The sequence below is a fragment of the Nomascus leucogenys genome, unplaced genomic scaffold (genome assembly GCF_006542625.1).
Source record: "Nomascus leucogenys isolate Asia unplaced genomic scaffold, Asia_NLE_v1 Super-Scaffold_241, whole genome shotgun sequence".
Classification (NCBI taxonomy): Eukaryota; Metazoa; Chordata; class Mammalia; order Primates; family Hylobatidae; genus Nomascus; species Nomascus leucogenys.
The window spans coordinates 1,163,453-1,185,305 of NW_022095767.1; the positions used below are offsets into that span (position 1 = coordinate 1,163,453).

The 21,853-nt window shown below is 53.2% G+C and overlaps 1 protein-coding gene and 1 long non-coding RNA gene across 3 annotated transcripts in view; one reads left to right on the top strand and one right to left on the bottom strand.

Annotated features, from left to right (window-relative positions):
• Positions 1–14,985, top strand: part of LOC101176884 — a 42,406-nt gene extending 27,421 nt beyond the window's left edge. Inside the window, exons 2-4 of the long non-coding RNA XR_001116388.2 lie at positions 6,847–6,951; positions 14,463–14,565; positions 14,672–14,985. This is a non-coding gene — a long non-coding RNA (uncharacterized LOC101176884). The remainder of the gene's footprint in view (positions 1–6,846; positions 6,952–14,462; positions 14,566–14,671) is intronic.
• The window catches only part of RFX2 (regulatory factor X2), a 120,493-nt gene that overhangs the window by 12,911 nt on the left and 85,729 nt on the right, over positions 1–21,853 (bottom strand). For both annotated transcript variants that reach the window (XM_030807780.1, XM_030807781.1), the window contains exons 6-12: positions 21,118–21,192; positions 10,808–10,989; positions 7,711–7,830; positions 4,848–4,963; positions 2,841–2,959; positions 2,447–2,559; positions 1,777–1,931 (exon numbers count right to left, since the gene is read on the bottom strand). In XM_030807780.1, the coding sequence (XP_030663640.1) occupies positions 1,777–1,931; positions 2,447–2,559; positions 2,841–2,959; positions 4,848–4,963; positions 7,711–7,830; positions 10,808–10,989; positions 21,118–21,192 (880 nt within the window). The remainder of the gene's footprint in view (positions 1–1,776; positions 1,932–2,446; positions 2,560–2,840; positions 2,960–4,847; positions 4,964–7,710; positions 7,831–10,807; positions 10,990–21,117; positions 21,193–21,853) is intronic.

Sequence of the window (21,853 nt, forward strand, 5' to 3'; positions counted from 1 at the left end):
CCTCAGGAGCTGGAGGCCCTGGGAGGTCCCCAGGGGCACAAGTGAGCCCTGCTGTGGGCCTGGCTTCTTTCCTCACTGTGTCTGTCACTCTCTCCCCACCCCCGCCAAGTCCTGTGGGAAATCACAGGGCAGGGCGCTGGGGTGTAAATGTCTCCTGGAATCCCACGGTGCTGGGAAGTGGGGTCTGGCTGGGGGTTAAAGGTCAGCCTCTACCCAAACAGGCTGCAGGAGTCCAGGGCCATGTCCCAGCTTCTTCTTCTAAGTTTATGTCTCTGCCCCTCCTACAGGGGGTGGCACTCAGGAAGTGTCACAGTGGGGCTTAAGGGAGGCCGGAGGAAGGTGGCTGGTGGTTGTCTGTAGGACCAGGGTGGGCAGCAACCCCACGTGGCACTGGGCCAAGGCCTTCCGCACAGTGGCGGCTCCAGGGCTGCGAGCAGGCTACTCCTAGAGGCCGGCCTGCATGCCCCCAATGAACCTTCTAGAAAGCACCAAGCCCAGGCCGGGCATGGTGGCTCAAGCCTGTAATCCCAGCACTTTGGGAGGCTGAGGCGGGCGGATCACGAGGTCAGGAGATCGAGACCACGGTGAAACCCCGTCTCTACTAAAAATACAAAAAATTAGCCGGGCGCGGTGGCGGGCGCCTGTAGTCCCAGCTACTCAGGAGGCTGAGGCAGGAGAATGGCGTGAACCCAGGAGGTGGAGCTTGCAGTGAGCCCATATCGCGCCACTGCACTCCAGCCTGGGCGACAGAGTGAGACTCCGTCTCAAAAAAAAAAAAAAAAAAAAAAAAAAAGAAAGCACCGAGCCCAGCCCAGCTACTCTTGGCAGTGTCCTGACAGTAAGTAGAGCTCACCAGAGCCACTGTGACCTTCCCCTCAAGTCAGAGACAAGGATAGATACGCATGCCAGAGGACACACATTCTACGGCCCACAGCGGCTCTTGCTTAGGAATTTTTTTTGAGACAGGGTCTCGCTCTGTTGCCCAGGCTGGAGTGCAGTGGTACGATCATAGCTCACTGCAGCCTCGACCTCCTGGGCTCAGGTGATCCTCCTGCCTCAGCCTCCTGGGTCGCTGGGACTACAGGCACGCAACACCACATCCACCTAATTTTTGTATTTTTTTTAGAAACGGGGTCTCACTATGTTGCCCAGGCTGGTCTCAAACTCCTGGGCTCAAGTGATCCTTCCGCTTCAGCCTCCAGAGTAGCTAGGGCTACAGGCACACACCACCATGCCCAGCTCATTTTTTTTTTTTTTTTTTTTTTTTGAGACAGAGTCAAGCTGAGTGCAGTGGTGTGATCTTGGCTCACTGCAACCTCTGCCTCCTGGGTTAAAGCTATTCTTCTGGCTCAACCTCCCTAGTAGCTGGGACTACAGGCATGTGCCACCATGCCCGGCTAAATCTTTGTATTTTTAGTAGAGATGGTTTTCACCATGTTGGTCACACCGGTCTCAAACTCCTGACCTCAAATGATCTGCCCACCTCGGCCTCCCAAAGTGCTGGGATTACAGATGTGAGCAACCTTGCCTGGCCCCAGTTAATTTTTTTTTTTAGAGACAGGGTCTCACTATGTTGCCCAGGCTGGTCTCAAACTCCTGGGCTCAAGTGATTTGTCTGCCTCAGCCTACCAAAGTGTGGGGATCACTGGCATGAACCAGTGTGGGTTTTCTGTGAAAGCGATGGTCTGAGGTGGCTGAAGATGTACATGTAAGAAAGGACAGAGGAGGCAGGAAGAGAGGATGGAGTGGCGCCGGGTGGGGCCGTGGGTCACTTACTGGGCACCGGCCTCAGCACGTCGGGGATGAGAATCTCCACCAGCGCCTGGTAGAGGATGTGGTCGCAGCTCCTCATCCACCTGAGGATAGGGTCGCATTGACACAGGGAGATGAGCTTGTCCTTGGGCAGGACGGCGCCCTCGGGGTCTTCGTCACTGTGGAGGGAGAGGGGACAGGTGAGCTGTGGCCTGGCCCAGGTGGGCTCACTCAGCCATGGGAGTGACCAGAGAGCTGGGCTGCGGGACTTTTGCCCAACAGTGGGGCTGGGGTTTTGCTCCCCATCCCTGAGCCTCGATGGGTCCCCTCCCTCCATGTTGCTCCCAGCGCCTCCGTGTTTCCCCCAGGGTCCACGCTGTCCCTCCCCTGCCAGTGGTCATACTGTCATACTGCGTCTCACTGCAGCTATGGGTTGGGGTCACTTCTACTTGGGATTGCATCATGGTCACCTCTAAAATCCTCCCTATTCAAACAGTCTGACCTTGAAAAGGGGCGGATGGCCATGTGAATTTCAAGTTGACTCTACCAAGTCTAAAAATTACAGGGACGAAAGCAGAGGGGTCTGAGCCCTGATTCTTGGAGAGCTGAGGCTTTTGTTTGTGGGTTACTGGTGGACGTCAGCAGGGGGTTAAGTCTGGGGGTGCTGTGAACCCAGCCAGGGTGTGGCAGTCACCTGGCAGGAAGAGAGGTGGGGCCATCGCTGGAGGAGGCCTTAGAGTTCCAGAAGGAGAGCCACAACTTCTCGATGTAGTGGAACTGGAGGTTCATCACCACATCTACAGTTGCCTAGGAATGAAGGGACCGGTGAGACAGACGGGTGCGTGTGCCCATCATGTGCAGCCGTGATCCGGGCTGCAGCAGGGTGCCCTGGAATCCCAAGGGAGGCCACAGAGAAGAGAGGAGCAGGTGATGGACATGGATGCGGAGGGGCTGCTGCTTCAGAGAGGATGATTGTAGGGGGGCTTGGGGCTCCATCTCCTCAGCATCACCCAGGGACGCCTGGCCTGAGCGCTGGCGTATCCCGGGAGGGACACGTAGGAGCTGCCTGCCTGGGCTGGGGCGGTCACCTCGCAGTGCCGTCTGTACACCAGCTGCAGGGCCTTGACGTCGTGCAGTGTGACGCCGTCCTGCAGCAGGACGCTGCCCAGGTCGGGCGCTGGGAACTCGGGGAAGACGTGGGAGACATCTGGGGGAGGAACACGGGAACATCAGAAACGGCGGGGCTCTTAGGACACCGTGGACAACTGGAAGGCCATGGTGGATGGGGGCCCAGAAACAGATGTTCTGCCCCACCCCATGCAGTCAGGGAATTTGTTTTTTCTTTTTTTTCTTTTTCTTTTTTTTTGGAGATAGGGCCTTGTTCTGTTGCCTAGGCTGGAGTGCAGTGGCACAATCTCGGCTCACTGCAACCTCTAGCTTCTGGGATCAAGTGATTCTCCTGCTTCAACCTCCCGAGTAGCTGGGATTACAGGTGTGTGCCATGATGCCAGCTAATTTTTGCATTTTTTAGTAGAGACAGGGTTTCGCCATCTTGGCCAGGCTGGTCTCAAACTCCTGACCTCAGGTGATCCACTCACCTCGGCCTCCCAAAGTGCTGGGATTATAGGCGTGAGCCACCGTATCTGGTCATTTTTTTTTTTTTTTTTTTTTTTGAGACGGAGCCTCGCTCTGTCACCCAGGCTGGAGTGCAGTGGCATGATCTTGGCTTACTGCAACCTCCTCCTCCCGGGTTCAAGTGATTCTCCTGTCTCAGCCTCTCGAGTATTTGTGATTACAGGTGTGTGCCACCACGCCTGGCTAATTTTGTATTTTTTTGGTAGAGATGGGGTTTTGCCATGTTGGCCAAGTTGGTTTCAAACTCCCGACCTCAGGTGATCTGCCTGCGTCGGCTTCTCAAAGTGCTGGGATTACAGGTGTGAGCCACCGTGCCCGGCATAGTCAGAGAATTTGTAAGCATCAGTTTTCTCAGGTAGAAAATGGAGAGGATATTGTCACCTCCCAGGAACATTAAATATGCAGACACAGAGAAAGCCCTGAGCCCAGGCCCTGGCACACAGCAAGTACCCACAGAGCCAGCTCAGGGCAGCACATCTCAGGGAGAAGGCCAGCCATGGTGTCCCTGCAGTGACCTCCTGGAGATGGGCCTGACCCCACCTCAATCTCTGCAAGAGACTCAACCCAGGAGGGTTCTGTTTGGGCTCAAAAAAGATCATAAACTACATGGAAGCCACTGAGTGTGTACAGAGCCCACCTGAATCACGATACACCAGTGGGCCTTCCTTGGCCGCCCTCCCTCATGGCAGGCTCTGAGTTAGGGCCTTCCCGGGGCAGAGATGGTGCCACCACTAGGCCAGCTGGGGGAGAACGCTGTCCCCTGAGCAGCCCCCAGGGAGGAGGCCAAGACTGCCTCTTGTTGGGGAACCAGAAGCACCCCAAAAGCTCCAGGCAAGAAGGAAGAAAGCCCAGATGGCAGGCAAATCCTGGTGCACCCTGAGTAGAGAAGAATATCTAGCGTTCTTTTTTTTTTTCTTTAATTTTAAAAGCAGAGTCTCGCTAGGTCACCCAGGTTGGAGAGTAGTGGCGTGATCACGGCTCACTGCAGCCTCAAACTTCTGGGCTCAAGTGATCCTCCTGCCTCAGCCTCCTGAATAGGTGGGACCACAGGAGCTTGCTACTATGCCTGGCTAATTTTTTAATTTTTTAGTATGTTGCCCAGGCTGGTCTTGAACTCCTGAGCTCGAGTGATCCTCCCGCCTTGGCCTCCCAAGGTGTTGGGACCAGGGGCATGAGCCGCCTTCCTCTAGTGTTCTTTCTGATGGTCATTTGATTTTATTTTCTCATTTTTCTGATGGTCATTTTATATATTAATATTTTTGGCACGTGCTGATTATTCTGAAGTCTCAGGGATGTCAGAAAGAAGGTTTATCGAGAACTTTCTATTTGACTGAAAAGGTGTCTCATAAGAAAACTGTCGGAAGCGGACACTTAGACGCCACTGGTTCTGCTGGTGTTGAAACCCAGGAGTGTGGGGAGCAGATGGGAGCCCCGCCCCGGGGCCTGACCAGGCCTCTCACCTATGTACTGCTGGTGGTGCTGGCTCTGCGCGGCCATGGTCTGTTCTGGAGTGCTGTGCAGGCCGCTGTGGGAGCCGCTGTCCCCGAGGCTGTCCGTTTTCTGGGCTGGCCGGTACCTAGGCCGGGAACACACATACCACCATGAGGCCCAGCAGCCCTACTGGGGGTGGGCCCAAGGAGTGGGGGGCTGGGCAGGATTCAGTCAGGCATGTGTGTGTATGATGTTTACAATTTGCGGTCAAATACACATAACACAAAAGTTACCATCGGAACCATTTTGGGTGCACAGCTCAGCAGCATTAAGCACATTCACGTGGTTGTGCAACTGTCACCATTGTCATCTCCAGAACTTGCTCATCTTCCCACACTAAAGCTCTGTCCCCATGAAACACTCACTCCCCATCCTCGTCTTCAGCCAGCCCCTGGCACCCCCCATCCGACTTCCTGTCTCTGTGAATCTGACGACTCTAGGGACCTCCTAGGAGTGGGGTCACGCGGGATTTGTCCTTTTGCGACTGGCCTCTCTCACTGAGCGTTATGTCCTCAAGGTCCACTGAGTTGTAGCCTGTGTTGGAATTTCTCCTTTTTAAGGCTGAATAATATTCCATTGAATGGATGAACCACAGTTTGTTAATGGACACTTGAGAAAATAGATATATATTTTCCCCCTAACATTTCTCTTTTAGAAAAAAAGTGAAATTCTTGGCCGGGCACAGAGGCTCACGCCTGTAATCCCAGCACTTTGGGAGACCGAGGCAGGCAGATCATCTGAGGTCGGGAGTTCGAGACCAGCCTGACCAACTGGAGTAACCCTGTCTCTACTAAAAATACAAAATTAGCTGGGCGTGGTGGCACATGCCTGTAATCCCAGTAATTCAGGAGAATGAGGCAGGAGAATCACTTGAACCTGGGAGGCGGAGGTTGCAGTAAGCTGAGTTCACACCATTGCACTCCAGCCTGGGCAACAAAAGCGAAACTCGGTCTCAAGATAAATAAATAAATAAATAAATAAATAAATAAATAAATAAAGATAAAATAAAAGGGAGATTCTTTGCGTGAATCACAAACATCTTATTATTGGTGCAATCTCAGCAGTTCTGAGACTTTCATTTTGAGCCAGACAGTGGTGGTCAGCCTGTGCAGGCAGCGCTGAGAAACACTCACAGAGGAAGGCTTTCCAGGTGCTGGACTCCTCAGAGCCCAGTGTGTGGTGTGGTGGAGGCAGGCAGAGAGCTGGCCTGAGCCGGAGCATCTCCAGGGAGCCTCCCTCCTCAAATACAAAGCGGGGCCAGGCCTACGGGGAGGCGGGAGACATGCCGGCGAGGTGTGTGTAAACCGCCTGGCTCAGGGCAGGCCGTGGGCATCACACAGACACAGGCTCAGGCTGTAGCTTCCAAATGTAAATGGCATCAGCCTGTCCCCCTGAAATGTGTGTCACTACTCCTAAAATGACACACTGCCTGGAGCACAGGTTCACAGGTGTCTGCCAGGGGCCCAAATTGAACAACAGCAGTGAACTCCAGAGTCCATGTCTGCAGACAATGAGGTACAGAAGGAATGCTCTGGAAACTCTCTCCTGGAACCTCCAACTCCTGGGAGTGGCTCTCTGGTCAGGAGTCAATGGGTTACACAGAGCAGCTGGAATGGGTTTTTGAGCCACACACATACATTGGTGGCTCCGTGCAGAGGGCCCAGCACCAGGCGTGAAGGTGCCACGTGGGGCTATTGCAATGTGGCCCCTGCCCTCAGGGTGGGCACTTGTGGAGGCACATTGGGAGGCAGCGATATTTGAATGGGCCCTAAACCAGGGGCCAGCAAACTATGGCCTGAGGGCCAATTCTGCTGCTTGTTTCTGTAAATAAAGTTTTATTGGCACACAGCCACGCCCATCATCTTCATGCTATCTGTGGCTGCTTTCAGGATACAGCCAAATTGAACAGTTATGACAGAGACTGTCCGGCCTGCAAGGCTAAGATATTTGCTCTCTGGCTCTTTACAGGAAAGGTTTGCTGGCTCCTGCCTTAGAAGATGAGAAAGTTTGTGATGGGTGGAGAAGAGGATATTTCAGAAAATGACCAGGGCTTTCCAGCCACTGGATCCAAAGGTGAATAAGAAGTCGTGACTTGAGCACATCTGCTTCTTTCTCCTGGCTTCTTGGCTTATTTGCAGTGTCCTCTCTCTCTTTACTTCCCAAGTTTTAAAAATTAAGGGTCTGTGATTCCAGCTATATGACACTAGGGAAGGGGGAAACTGTGGGGATGGCAGAAGATTAGCGGTTGCCGCAGACTGGGGTGCGGAGGGAAAGCTGGGTAGGCAGAACATGGAGGATTTTTAGGACTGTGAAAGGACTCTGCGTGACGCTGTGATGGGGGACACATGTCATTATAGGTTTGTCCAAACTATCGAAGGTACAACACCAAGAATGAGCCCTGACGTTGACTGTGGACTCTGGGGGGTGATGCTGGCTCCGCAGAGGGTCATGGGTCATGACCAATGCACTGCTGTGTGGGGGAGGCGGATGGTGGGAGAGGCGGTGGGGAGCGGGGTTGTGGGTGTAGAACAACTCTCTGTACTTTCTACTCAATTTTGCTGTGAACCTAGAATGGCTCTAAAAAATGAAGTCTGTTAAAAACAGTTTTAAACGGTTAAAAAAAAGTCTGAAAAGTTAGCTGGAGGAGGTTGCATCCCAGCCTCCTGTGTCTCCTGCTAGACTCACCTCAGTCTCAGCAGAGGGGGATACCATGGCTTTCCCAGGATGCTGGAGACTGGGGAGTTATGATGAGTTTGTTTCATGTTGGAGAAACACCTCCCGCTCCATGCTCCAGGGGAGAGCCTGCCCCGCCCAGCTTGGCCCGGCACCCACCTGGGCTTCTGGTGCATGGGCTGCTGCCGCATGGCCATGTACTGCGTGTCTTCCTGCAGCCGGTTCAGTGGAGAGTCTGGCTTCAGACGAATCCCGTAGTAATGGTACTTCGAGTTGCCCCTGGAAACCAAACATCCCAGGGTCAGCTCCCTTTGCAGACGTCCTGAACAACAAGACAGGTTGGGATTCTTTTTCTTTCCTACTTTTTTTTTTTTTGAGACAGAATCTCATTCTGTCACCCAGGCTGGAGTGCAGTGGTGCCATCTTGGCTCACTGCAATCTCCGCCTCCCAGGTTTAAGAGATTCTCCTGCCTCAGCCTCCCAAGTAGCTGAGATGACAGTTGTGGGCCATAACACCTAGCTTATTTTTGTATTTTTAGTGGAGATGGGGTTTTGCCATGTTGGCCAGGCTGGTCTGAAACTCCTGGGCTCAAGTGATCCTCCCACCTTGGCCTCCCAAAGTGCTGGGATTACAGGCGTGAGCCACCGTGCCTGGCCTCTTCTCTCTTTTTTCTTTTTTAGAGACGGGGTCTCACTCTGTCACCCAGGCTGGAGTGCAGTGGTGCAGTCACAGCTCACTATAGCCTTGGCCTCCTGGGCTCAAGTGATCCTCCTGCCTCAGCCTCTGAGTAGCTGGGACAGCCGGCATGTGCCACCACACTCGGATGGTAGAAGTGATCCTCCTGCCGCAGCCTCTGAGTAGCTGGTGTGTGCCACGACACTCGGATCTTGGCCTTTCACTTTGGCCTCTCTGGTTCAGCATTTCCTGAACTGCGTGAGGAATGTGATCAAGGAATTCTGTCCATAATGCCATTGTCATGGAGAGTCCTCTCTCACAGGCTAGTATAATAAAGTCTCGGACAAGTCCTGTGCTGAGAACACCAGGTCAGCTTTGTTGAGCTCCGCGTGGCCTATCTCTATTATTATTACCATTATTATTAACAACCCTTCCCCATCCCCTTCAATCATCTAGTAACACATTTTGGAAAAAGGCACTGTTTGGGAACCAGTACATTAGTTTATTACGGGAGAATGATGATCAGAAGGCTTTAAACAATTTAGTTCAGAAAACAGCTCACAGAGTCCTCACAGGAGGGAAGCATTAACCCACAGACATGGCTGTGGAGACACCCAGCTCACGGGATGCCATTTCTCCAGAGCTGGCAACAGGGACATGCAGGAAGCACCTGGGTCCTTTCTTTTTCTTTCTTTCTTTTTCTCTTATTATTATATTTTTGAGACACAGTCTCACTCTGTTGCCCAGGCTGGAGTGCAGTAGTGCGATCTCGGCTCACTGCAACTTCCCCCTCCCAGGTTCGAGAAATTCTACAGCCTCAGCCTCCCCAGTTAGCTGGGATTACAAGTATGTGACACCATGCCTGGCTAATTTTTTTGTATTTTTAGTAGGGACGGGGATTTACCATGTTGGCCAGGCTGATTTCGAACTCCTGACCTCAAGTGATCCTCCTGCCTTGGCCTCTCAACGTGCTAGGATTACAGGCATGAGCAACCATGCCCGGCCCTTCTTTTCCTTTTTAAATTTCATTGCAATAGCAGACAGCCTGGGCCCTTTCTAGATGAGGTACATGTTTATCCAGGTGCTCGGAGCGGGGAAAACAGGGGGAAATCAGCCTTAATCCTGAAGCCAGCAGCTGGGATGCTCTGCAGGGGAGGCCCCTCCGGGAGCAGGGGCTGTGTCCCCAGAGACCAGGCTGCCCTGTGGCTTCCTCCCGCTTCTGTCCCTCCTCTATGCATCCACATTCCCTAAGGACATTCCCTGTGAAGGATCAAAAAGTGTCAGAGAATAAGGGACTCTGGTCCTCGTGGATCCACCGCCACACCGTTTATAGACAGCCAGGACACAGGCTTTGAGAGCACGTGAATTAGCCCCAACCCCACAAAAGCAGATGCTGAGCCTCGCTGGCCACAGGATCACAGCCTCAGCAGGCAGTAGCCTCCTGCACTCTCTGGGCCACCAGCTTTGGGTTGGAGATGCTGCTGTTTTTTTCTGTTAGAGGAGAGTTGGCATAATTGCCTGCAATAAATCTGTGGCCTGCGATGTCCCGGGGCTGCCATAGGCCAAGAGAAGGCAGGGTGGATTGGTCCAGGTACAGCAAAAGACACCAAGAGGCCGGGCACAGTGGCTCACATCTGTAATCCCAGAACTTTGGGAGGCTGAGGCAGGTAGATCACTTGAGGCCAAGAGTTTGAGACCACCCTGGCCACCATGTCAAAACCCTGTCTCTACTAAAAATATAAAAATTAGCCAGGCGTGCTGGTGGGGGCCTGTAAATCCCAGCTACTTGGGAGGCTGAGGCAGGAGAATCGGTTGAACCCAGGAGGTGGAGGCTGCAGTGAGCTAAGATGACACCACTGCACTCCAGCCTGGGTGACAGAGCAAGGCTCTGTCTCAAAAACAAAAACAAAAACAAAACACCAAGAAATGGTAACTCCAGCTCTGCTGGATAAACCAGAGGCTACATTTTGTTTGTTTGTTTGACACAGGGTCTTGCTCTGTTGCCCAGGCTGGAGTGCAGTGGTGTCATCTCGGCTTACCGCAGCCTCCACCTCCTGGGCTCAAGTGCTCCTCCCCTCTCAGTCTCCCAAATAGGTGAAATTACAGGTGTGCAAATAGGTGTGCACCACTATGCCTGGCTAATTTTTAATTTTTTTGTAGAGATGAGGTCTTGCTATCTTGCCCAGGGTGGTCTTGATCTCCTAGTCTCAAGTGATCCTCTTGCCTCGGCCTCCCAAACTGTTGGGATTTCAGGTGTGCACCACCACACCTGGCCCAGAGGCTGCTCTAAAAAAAAAAAAAAAAAAAAAAAAGAAAGAAAAGTATTGTTTGGGAATTTTCAAAAGGAGAGAGAAAACCAGAGTGATCCCCATGTCCCATCACCGGCTTCTAAAGCCAACCCCGCGGGCTACACCTGGCCACAGCCAAGGCTGCTGCCAATTGAAAGTAACTGCAAGCACTCCAGAGGTGGCTGCAAATCAGGCCACCTGGAAAGGAGGAGGGAGCCTCGCATTTTCCCAAAAGCTCCATTTCTTGGGAAAGGAAGAGGAAGAACAGGTGGGCTGGGGATCGTCTACCCACCTGGTGCCCAGCCGCCGCGTTCTCAGCCCCATAAACACAGAACGGATCAGTTTCCCGAAGGAGGCGGCGTTCACTGGGTCTAGCTTGTGCTCCTGGCAGTGCCGAAGGTAGTGGTTGTACAGAGAACTTCTGGGGAGACTCACGCCTTCCGCCGTTTCATAATTATCCAACAGCCACTGGAGCTGCGAAAAGAAAGACACGTCTGCGTTTGTCAGAAGCCTGAGGAACGCGAACGTGCCAACGTGGACTCGTTAAGAGAATTACTTGCGTTCCCTGTATTACCAAACGGGATGAGGAAATCCATCCTTTCTTTCTTTCTTTTTGAGGTGGAGTCTTGCTCTGTCACCCAGGCTGGAGTACAGTGGCGCAATCTTGGCTCACTGCAGCCTCTGTCTCCTGGGTTCAAGCAATTTTCCTGCCTCAGCCTCCCAAGTAGCTGGGATTACAGGTGCCCGACACCAAGCCTGGCTAATTTTTGTATTTTTAGTAGAGACGGGGTTTCACCATGTTGGCCAGGCTGCTCTCAAACTCCTGACCTCAGGTGATCTGCCTGCCTCAGCCTCCCAAGGTGCTGGGATTACAGGCGTGAGCCAGAAATCCATCTTTATGGTCACTGATTTGAGTTCTCTAAGCAGATTAATGAATCGCGCATTTTCTTTCACTTATTGATTCTTCCACGTTTAGCCTGGTTTTCAGGTTCCTGGACTTAATTTGTAAAAATCTGGGTGTGATCAAGAACTATTAGATTCTGTCTTCAGTCACTTAAATGCCCATACACCACCACACAGGATTTAAACACCAAATAGCTCCTCAACTTACAGGAATGGAGAGAAATTCTGATGCTAAACAGGAAGATTGAAGAAGACTCGGGGGCCCCATAGCCTTGTGTTCTGTAGTGAGCAGTGAGCTAACATGTACTGAGATCCCTTATTGAGGGAGTTACAAATGGAAATTCAGTAAAATACACAAATGCTAATATGCACGGTTTTGTGTCTAAGTCAAAAGGCAGGACATAGCTACTTGGGAGGCTGAGGTGGGAGGATTGCTTGAGCTCAGGAGGTTGAGGCTGCAGTGAGCTAGTGTCGCGCCACTGTACTCCAGCCTGGGCGACAGAGCAAGACTTCGTCTCTTTCAAAAAACAAAACAAAACAAAAAGACGGGCTAAATGAGTCTAGAGCCAAGGACTGTGCCTCGAGAGGTGAACATCCAGTTAGAAGGGCTGCGAGAACTGTCCACATGAAGAGCTCAGTCCCCACACTGGGCATGGATGCAAAGGTGGCCCACCCACCAACTGATGCCCTCAGCCAGGTGCCTTAAAGACTGCGGCTTAATTCTGGTTTCCTCCTCTCCCTCTGTTATCATCTGTCCCCTGATCCAGAGAGGTCTGCTATGTGAATACAAAAGGCTTTCACTGATGCCTGCGATTTGGAGAAAGACAGGAATTCCACGCACAGAAGCGAGGCCTGAGTCCAGATCCCGTGTCAAGAGCGTCGGGGGAAACCGGCTGTCCCTACCTGGTCCACTTTGTGTAAGGCTGTTGGCTGCTTTGTCTAGGCTGAGCCCCCCTTCCAGAGCTCTGAAGGGCTCCTGCTGTCTGGGCCCTTCAGAGTGGGCAGTGCTGGGTCCTCAGCCCTCCCCCACTGGGCATGTTGGGCTCCTGCACAGCCCTTGGCCTGGGAAGCCCTGTGCCGCACACAACACACAAGACACAAAGTAGGTGTGGCCCCTGGGAAATATCTGTCCACTCACCACAGCGTACCCACGGCGCCCCCCGCCCCACCGTCAACGTTTGCCTGTCTTTTGCCCCCCCTCCCCCACACTCAGCATTGGAAGCTGGGGAGGAAGTAAGCATTCATCTCTTTTTTATTATTTATTTATTTATTGAAATGGAGTCTCACTCTGTCGCCCAGGCTGGAGTGCAGTGCCGCGATCTTGGCTCACTGCAACCTCCACCTCCCGGCTTCAAGTGATTCTCCTGCCTCAGCCTCCCGAGTAGCTGGCATTATAGGCATGTGCCACCATGTCCGCCTTATGTTTTTTGTATTTTTAGTAGAGATGGGATTTTGCCATGTTGGCCTCGAACTCCTAACCTCAGGTGATCCACCTTTCTTGGCCTCCCAAAGTGCTGGGATTACAGGCATGAGCCACCGCACCCGGGCTTCATCTCCTTTTTATGAAATGGTGCTATGGGGTGGTTCTGACGAGCCCTGCACCAGTGACCAGCACCTCAGAACCCCTCTTATCTAAGACCCACCCGATCCAGCCTGTCCTGGCCCCTCCAGCCCTAACGGGGGCTGACCGAGGGCCACAGTGGAGTGAGGACCTACCCTGGGTTCCAGAACGTTTCACAGGAGGACAAACAGGTCAAAGGTTCAGGTGAAGGGGTGTGTGGGGCCTGAACGCGGAGGTCTCTTAAGCCGAATCGCGGGTGAGCTGCAGGGCTGAGTTCCGTTTTAGGAAGGGGGAGGTTAAGTCTTGGGCTGGAGTTCAGGGTAGAGATTGGGACCAGAGGTGTTACTCTGCAACCAAAGAGCTGAGGACAAAACCTCCAAGTGGTGGGAAGAGTCACCCAGCAGGGGCACTGCCCACGTGGGTGTTGAGGACGAAGATGAGCAACGCCTAAGCCTTGAAGTGTGGGTCCAACCTCACGTGCTGCCTCTGGGGCAAGCCAGGAGGGCTTCAGACCTCCTGACCACAAGCTGTCCTCCAGCCCTGCTCCTGCAGGTAAGTCCTGCGGCCAAACATCCCTCCTTACCCAAGGGACAGGAATGGTTCCTGCCGCAATCCCTGAGCTTGGATTCCAGTTCCCTGGCAGCCCCTGAATCACTCAAGTAGCCTATCACCTCCTCCTCAGCACCAGGGACCCCTCGCCCTCTTGGTACCACAAAGTCTGCCTCCTGCCGCCTGCAGGGCCTGTGTGAAGTGCAGTGTCCGCCACTGGCCATGAGTGCAGGTGATCGGTTACCAGTTGCCAATTTCATCCGTCCAGCGTTGGGTGCCATGTGCTCGGCTGTGCCCATAACCACAGGGAGGGACCCCTGCCCTCTTGTCCTTTGAATAAGGGACAGTTAAAACAAAGGACCCTGAGAAGGGCCCCGGAGTGGAGACTTCAGCTCTTCCTCACTTGCCTCTTTGGGAAAAGGGACATCAGAGTTTTCACTTTCCATCAAGTCATTCACACCCTTCATCTTCCAACTTTCTGGACTGGACTTTTTCTGATACAATGGAGGCAGTGTTGCTTTTTTCTCCTCCAAAGTCCGGCTCTGGCAGAGTGCTTGGACCCTTAAGAGCTGAAGAGCTCCAGAGTCTTCCCTGTGTTTAATACTATGAATACTATGAACCACAACCTTGATGTTGAAGTTAGTGTGTGAGTATATATATATACTTTTTTTTTTTTTTTTAGAGACAGGGATATATACATATTTTTAGAGACAGGGTCTCATCCTGTCACCACCCCAGGCTGGAGCGCAGTGGTGCAATCATGGCTCATGCAGCCTCCAACTCCCGGGCTCAAGTGATCCTCCTGCCTCAGCTTCCTGAAGTGTTGGGATGACAGTCGGGAGTCGCAGTGTGGGCCCTGAAGCTTTTCTTCACAGTGGCTTCACCGTCCGGATTTGTCATGTGTGCTGATTGATTTATCACCTGTTCCCCCCAGAGTGTGCTCTCCCTGAGGGTGGAGATGGAGCCAGGTTTGCCCATGTGGGCATCTGCAGGATCCTGGAGATGTCTCAAGCCTGGCAGCAAGACTGTTCGAGGAGGTAGCGGGGAGCAAACAGAGGGTGTCTGGGTGAAGAAGCCAGAGGCTTCCCTTGGTCATTCTGAGGCTGGGGGCACAGGTGCCACTTCTTAGACTGTCCTCCACAGGCAGCAGGAGCCAGGGCCAGTGACACCACATCTCAAGGAGCCAAATGACGATGCGGATTTTCAGGCTAAAGGTGTGAGGCCAGATTTTGCAGGCGGTGAGCTGGAAGGAGCACTGGACTAGGAGTCCTGAGAGGTTAGAGTCTAAGACTCCATCCACCAAGAGGACATACTGGCTCACACATAAAAAGAAAGTTTTGGAACAGATGATCCTTCTGCTGTTTGCCCCCGACCCCCCAGGCTATTTAAGAGTAAAATCCTTTGCTTGGGTAATTATGTTGACATTGACACTAAAAGGATGCATAATTGTCTTGACAACAAGTCCTTCTTGCTCAACATCAAGAAACCACAGAGAAGACTGAAGTGGCTGGAACAGTCGGGTCCATTTCCTCCCTCTTCTGTGTTGATGAACTTCTGGGAGGGGAACTGGGTTAGAACCGAAGTGTGATGGGCTTGCAGACTCTGTTCAGGGTCTACGCCTCACCAGCAGGCTGGGAGCCACTTATGCACAGGGCCTTCCCATCACTCAGTGCCGGAATCCACACCTGGCGGCACGTCAGACTGGGGCGAGCATCACAGGTCAGTTCCATGAAACCGACCACAAGGGTCCAGCCGCTCCAACCACACCTCGCCCACCTCCCCTGCTCTTGAGGGCTCGGGTACCTTCATGCCAGGAAAGGCAGCAGCTGGACGGAGTCATCTTTCCAGTTTGGGCATGTTCTGCAGTCTGCTTTGTCTGCTGATATTTGCATTCTTTCTGTGTCCATATCAAACACAAATAAGCAGAACACTTTCCAAGGAAATGTACATGTGTATCCACATTTGCCACAATCTGTCAGGACAGCACACTTCTTGATGAAATGGATCACATCCTTCCTTTTAAGGAAAAAAAATCCCGAAATGCCAGTGCCTCCCTCTCCCCTGCCCCCCAACAAAGGCCTGTGGTTCTGGGCTCTTTGCAGGCACAGCCCCTATGGACAGATATCCTCACCTGCCAGTGGGAAGGCGGGGATCATGCCCACCTACCCGGCCCCCTTTGTCTCCTAAGATACTTGTTTCTATTCCTGGGGGCAAATTTGCCTGACACTGGCTCCTGCTGGTGAGTTAGAGTCTCGCCAGGCCATACACTAGCAGCTCGGGCAGCTATTCCGACCATCCATGTGTGCTCTGTGTTGACATAATCGGACTTGGAACACCCACCTTTTCACCCATCTCACAAATATTTACGAGAGCTGGCTCTACGCCAGGCCTTGTTCCAGGTGCTGGGGATGCAACGGCGAATACAAGACAAAAACCCCTGCCCCCTGGAAGCGTCCATTCTTGTCTGGCAGAGACCCACAATAAATAAGTAAAATGAACCGAATGAGGGCTGGTGCCGAGTGCCGTCAGAGAAATTCACCTGGGAAAGGGGATGGGGTCGCTGCCACGGAGGGACTGGAGGAAGGACTGCAATAGTAAGTGGAGGTGGGGTGGCGGTGTCAGGCAGGGCTCACTGAGAAAGTGCCCACTGAGTGAAGACTCAAAGGAGGTGAGGGGGAGGCTGGGGAAGAGAGCTTCAGGCAGAGGGCCCCACAGTGCAAAGGCCCTAGGGCAGGTCCAAGCCTGGTGCATTGGAGCAACAGCGAGGAGGCCCGTGTGGCTGGAGCAGAGTGAGGAGTGGGAGAGAGCCGGTCCTGCAGGGCCTTGTGGGCCATTTTGACAACACTCGGTTCTACTTGGAGGGCCAAGGGGAGCCCCGGAGGCTTCCGAGCAGAGCAGTGCGGTGATCTGACCTGGGTTCTAGCAGGATCACTCTGGCGGCTGCTGTGAGAAGGGGCTGGAGGCTGGGTAGGGGTGGGCACTGACGGCTGGCTAGGAGGTGGCCAAAAGAATCCACAGGGACAGTGGTGGCTCGGGAAGTAGTCGAGGTGGAGGAGGTGGGGGGTGCCACCTGGTTCTGGATCTTTCTTGAAGGTGAGGTTGAAGAGCATCTGGGGGTGGGCATGAGAGAAGCAGGGAGGTGAGGACGCAGTGGGGTTGGGGGCTGAGTGCCTGGAAGATTGGCTGCCCCTGCCTGGGATGGGACCGTGGGCGGGAGGCGCAGGGGTTGTTGCGGGTGGAGGCCGCGCACTGAGCTAAGACGCTAATCCAAGGCAGGCAGGAATTCCAAGGGAAAACAGCGGCACTTCTGGACAGAGGCCCCTTCTGAGGAGCTGCCGGCTCTAGCAATCCCACTGTGACTTGCAGGACAGCACGGCCATGGCGCCAGGCTACACAGGTCACCAGCTGAAAGCTAAATGACCTTTGACAATGTGTGTTTCTTGATTTCAAAGCAAAAAGTAACATAACCCAAATACGACTCTTCCACACGCAGCTCTCTCCCTCAGGGTGTGCAAGTGATGCGTTTACTTTAGTAGACAGCGCCACCTCATGGTGGCAGAGACTCGGTGAACTTGCTGTGGGGTCCCAGTCGGCTGGTAGCCTGAGGGCAGCCCGGTGCCCCCCAGGGGCTGAGGCCTCCTCTTCTGCTCAACTCGGCAGCCTGCCACACCCAGTCGGGTGAAGACATGTTTCATCCCCAGCCTGAGCTCCGTCCCCTTCCCTCTGGAAGAGCGAATCCCCATTTTCATGGCGCCATATCCTGCCCTTTTCCAGTTTGGACACTGCTAGGGGGCCTCCTCCTCCCTGGGGGTTTCCATGCCAGGCTGACCATCAGCTGGCTGGAAGCTTCTTCCAACGTGCAGACCTCCAGGCCCTGCACACCCCCAGGGTCCAAGCCCCTAGAGGGGAGGCCTGGGAAGCCTGTTGACTGGCTGGGTCTGGACAATGCTGTCTCGTTTTACCAGGCTCCCAGCACCTAAATACCCCTTCCCTCCTGAGACAGCGCAGAGGAGGGAACCAGCTCCGAGGAACACGTGGCCAGCTCCACTCAGAGAGCTCTGTGAGGGGCTCCCTGGGGGGGGGTTTCCCACATCTTCCACCTCCTGCCCTCAAATGCTAAGCTCCCTGGAGTGACTTCTTCCTCCTTTTTTACTCCCTATGTTCGGCACTGACCTGGCCAGAACCCTGCGCACGGTAGACGGTGGGCTGACGTCACCAGCTGGCAGCAGGGAAGAGGCACACAGGCCCTGCTGCTGGGGGGACCCTGCCTGGGGCTGTCTGAGAAGGGAGGTCTGGGAGGCCACTGGGAAAATGGGTCTCCAGGGCCCAGCTGCTCCCACACACTTGGCTTATCTGCTGCGGGGCCATGCTGACAAGGGAGGTGGGACTGTGGCTGTGCCCCCGCCTGACCTGCAGAAGGCCGCTGCCCACCACAACCTCAGTCTCAGCCACAGGCAGCCCTGGGGACAACCGTTGCGAGGGCACGTCACCCCATCCATCAGCAGATCACGTGCTTTAACTCCTCTCTTCCTCTCTGGCTCTCACATTTGCCAAAACAAGATCTAGGTTTATTCTACCCATGTGTGTGGTGAACTTTTTAGAAAGATCTTATTTTACTCCCTTTGCTTCGAGTCACCAAGCCCGGAATCTTACTGATCACAGCTCATGACAGAAGGAAACAACTCAACAGCGAATCATCAGTGAGTAAAAGGAACGGGAGATTTTACCTTCAGCTTGGGAATGTGAATCTGCGGGGAAGAGACCCGAGAAAGTCTGCCTTTCAGATGAAGTGTTAGAAAGCAGGAAGGATCCCAGCAGCCAGAGACAAGCGGCTCATGCATTTTCCCATAGACATTTTTTCTTTTTTGAGATGGAGTCTTGCTCTGTCTCCCAGGCTGGAGTGCAGTGGCGCAATCTCAGCTCACTGCAACCTCCGCCTCCCGGGTTCAAGCGATTCTCCTGTCTCAGCCTCCAGAGTAGCTGGGACTACAGGCATGTGCCACCACGCCCAGCTAATATTTGTATTTTTGGTAGAGATGGGGTTTCGCCATGTTGGTCAGGCTGGTCTGGAACTCCTGACCTCAAGTGGTCTGCCTGCCTTGGTCTCCCAAAGTGCTGGGATTACAGGCGTGAGCCACCGCGCCCAGCCCATTTTCCCATAGACATTTTAACTCTCCCGTGGACACGCTGCCTGTCCAGGCTCTGCGCCCCCATCCTGCCTGGGTCACGCAGCCCTCTCGCCTAGGGCTAATACCCTGGGCCCGCATGGGTTTGCGTTCAGGCTGAAGATGGCCTGATCCTTGCTGAATGGGGAATATTATTCTGCACACTTTCCCATGTATGTGTTCTGAGTTTAAGACTCAGGGCTAGGGAGATCCTCTCTCCAAGCACGTGCGAAGACTCCCTTCTCCCTGAGTTCATCTACAGGGAGGATGTCATCCAGCAGTGACAGATGACAGGATGACCACGTCCTACCCAGCCTGGAGAGGGATGGGGCACTGAGCAGGGGTCCGGCATGGTGTTTGTTTTGTTTTGTCTTTTTTGCTTCAAGACAATCGGCAGAAGGAAATATTTCTGCCATTTCTTCTAGTGACCAGCCCCCTGAGGCAAAGGGCAGAGGCCTCGTCAGGGGCTGCGGTGAGCAGGTGACCATACCTGTGCCTACCCCATAACCCAGGTTTCTGGACCTGTCCTATGTCACTTTGCGCCCCCAGAATTACTCACTGCCTTTTGAGTAATGCCTCATTTTACACATCGGCCAGCACAGAAGTCAGGATGGAATCACAGTTAGGACAGGAGTGAGGACGGGATCACAGTGTGGATGGAGTCAGGACGGAATCACAGGGAGGACGGGAGTCAGGACGGGATCACAGTGGGGACGGGAGTCAGGACGGGATCACAGTGGGGACGGGAGTCAGGACGGAATCACAGGGAGGGCGGGAGTCAGGACGGGATCACAGGGAGGACGGGAGTCAGGACGGAATCACAGGGAGGGCGGGAGTCAGGACGAGATCACAGGGAGGACGGGAGTCAGGACGGGATCACAGTGGGGACGGGAGTCAGGATGGGATCACAGTGAGGACGGGAGTCAGGACGGGATCAGAGTGAGGACGGGAGTGAGGACGGGAGTCAGGATGGAATCACAGTTAGGACGGGAGTGAGGACGGGATCACAGTGGGGACGGGAGTCAGGACGGGATCACAGGGAGGACGGGGAGGGATCACAGGGAGGACGGGAGTCAGGACGGGATCACAGGGAGGACGGGAGTCAGGACGGGATCACAGGGAGGACGGGCGTCAGGACGGGATCACAGGGAGGACGGGAGTCAGGACGGGATCACAGGGAGGACGGGAGTCAGGACGGGATCACAGGGAGGACGGGAGTCAGGACGGGATCACAGGGAGGACTGGGGTCCACTGAAGGGGACTTCTTCTCTGATGTCTGAATTCTCAAGAGAACGTCAGAGCCCAGTTTAAGTGCTGGAGAGCAACTGCTAGAAGGACATTCTGACTTCAATGGCCCGTCCCAGTGTTAAGATGCCGAACACATTTCCAGCTATGTGCAAAGCCGAATCGAGAGCGTTTGGGGAGAAGTGAAAGCGATGAGTCTGAGGGGGCCAGAGCTTTCCTTCTCTGTTGTCCCTGGAAATAAAGACGGAGCCGGCCACGTCCCCCAGTCCCATCCTGCTACAGGGCTGTGCAGAGCTGAGATGCCCCCAACCTCCCGTCATGGGGCCTGTGATCACAGTCTTCTCCCAAGAGACAAGGGGAGGAGAAAAATCCTAGACGCTAAAATCTGTACGAATTAGCTGCTTTATGCTTTTCTCAAATTACTGTTTCTTTCCAAGAGAGGACCTCAAGAAAATTAGCTAAGAGTCTAAGGCATTCCCGACCCTATGTCATTTTCTCTCTTTTTCGTTGCTGTTGCTGATTTTTGTATTGTTTTTATTTTTCATATATAACTATACTGCTTATCACCTGCCAGGTATTGTTGAAAGTATTTTACGTACATTAAATAATTTACTCCCTATGACAACCCGAGGAGGTAGGTGTTGTTATTATCTACCTTTTACAAATAAAGAATCTGTCTTGATTTCTCCTTCATTGCTGAAGGGTATTTTTTGCTGGATGTAGGATTCTAGATTGGCTTCCCCCTCAACCACCTTTCACAAATGACACTTTAAAGGTGTCATTTTATCGTCTTCTTCTTCTTTTTTTTTTTTTTTTTTTGAGATGGAGTCTCACTCTGTTGCCCAGGCTGGAGTGCAGTGGCATGATCTCGGCTCACTGCAACCTCTGCCTCCTGGGTTCAAGCAATTCTCCTGCCTCAGCCTCCCAAGTAGCCAGGATTACAGGCGCCCACCACCATGCCCAGCTAATTTTTGTATTTTTAGTAGAGAGGGGGTTTCACCATGTTGGCCAGGCTGATCTTGAACTCCTGACCTCAAGTGATCCGCCTGTCTCAGCCTCTCAAAATGCTGGGATTACAGGTGTGAGCCACCGCGCCTGGTTGCCTTTGTTTGTTTTAAAAATGTCTATGCAGGTTACAAGCAGAGCAGGGACAGGTTGCCAGGTCAGACACACACTTACATGGCTGTTGAGTAAACCGCTTTTGTGTGATGTGATTCCTTCGCTTTTTTGGAGGTTTTCAATCGCCATTTCAAGCTAAAGAAAATGTGTGCAGAAACAAAACAAAACAAAATGGAAAAAAAAAAAAAAGGAAATCAGATGGTTAGCATCAGCCAAGATTTGTTTTTATTAATATCCAAATAATGCTTCGAGCTCCTACAAAATAAAGATGAGGCTCCACGCAGGCAGGGCAGGGGTGAGTTAAATTGTGCATGAAAGCTGCGGTAGGGAGTGTTGCTTCGCACACGTAGGTAAGCCCGAGAGCCAGTCCAACAGAAGCAGCAGAAATCATGTTGTAAAAACTTGCTGCTGAATTTTAACCTGGCATATGCATGTGCATGCCATAGCATTAATATGTAGCTGCTGCATCCATTCCAGTGTCAGCCAAGCCAGCATCACAGTCACCTGCTCCTCTCCCCACGCCACATCGATGGGGAACCAGAACAAAAGCAAGGAGAGATGGCAGCCTTGACTCCCCAGCCAGACTGTCCTGTTGCAAAGCCCAGGGTCTCCCCACTGCTGGAGGCTTTGGGAAAATACCAGCGAGGCCAAAGACTCAGACCCTGCCACCAGGAGGCCGTAGGATCCAGGGCCACTGGACACTGTCTGGCGAATGTTTACCTAGTGGGAGCTGTGCGGAGGTTTTTGGAAAAGAGAAAAGAGTTTTGGAAGAAAGAGTTGGGGAGCTAACGGCAGA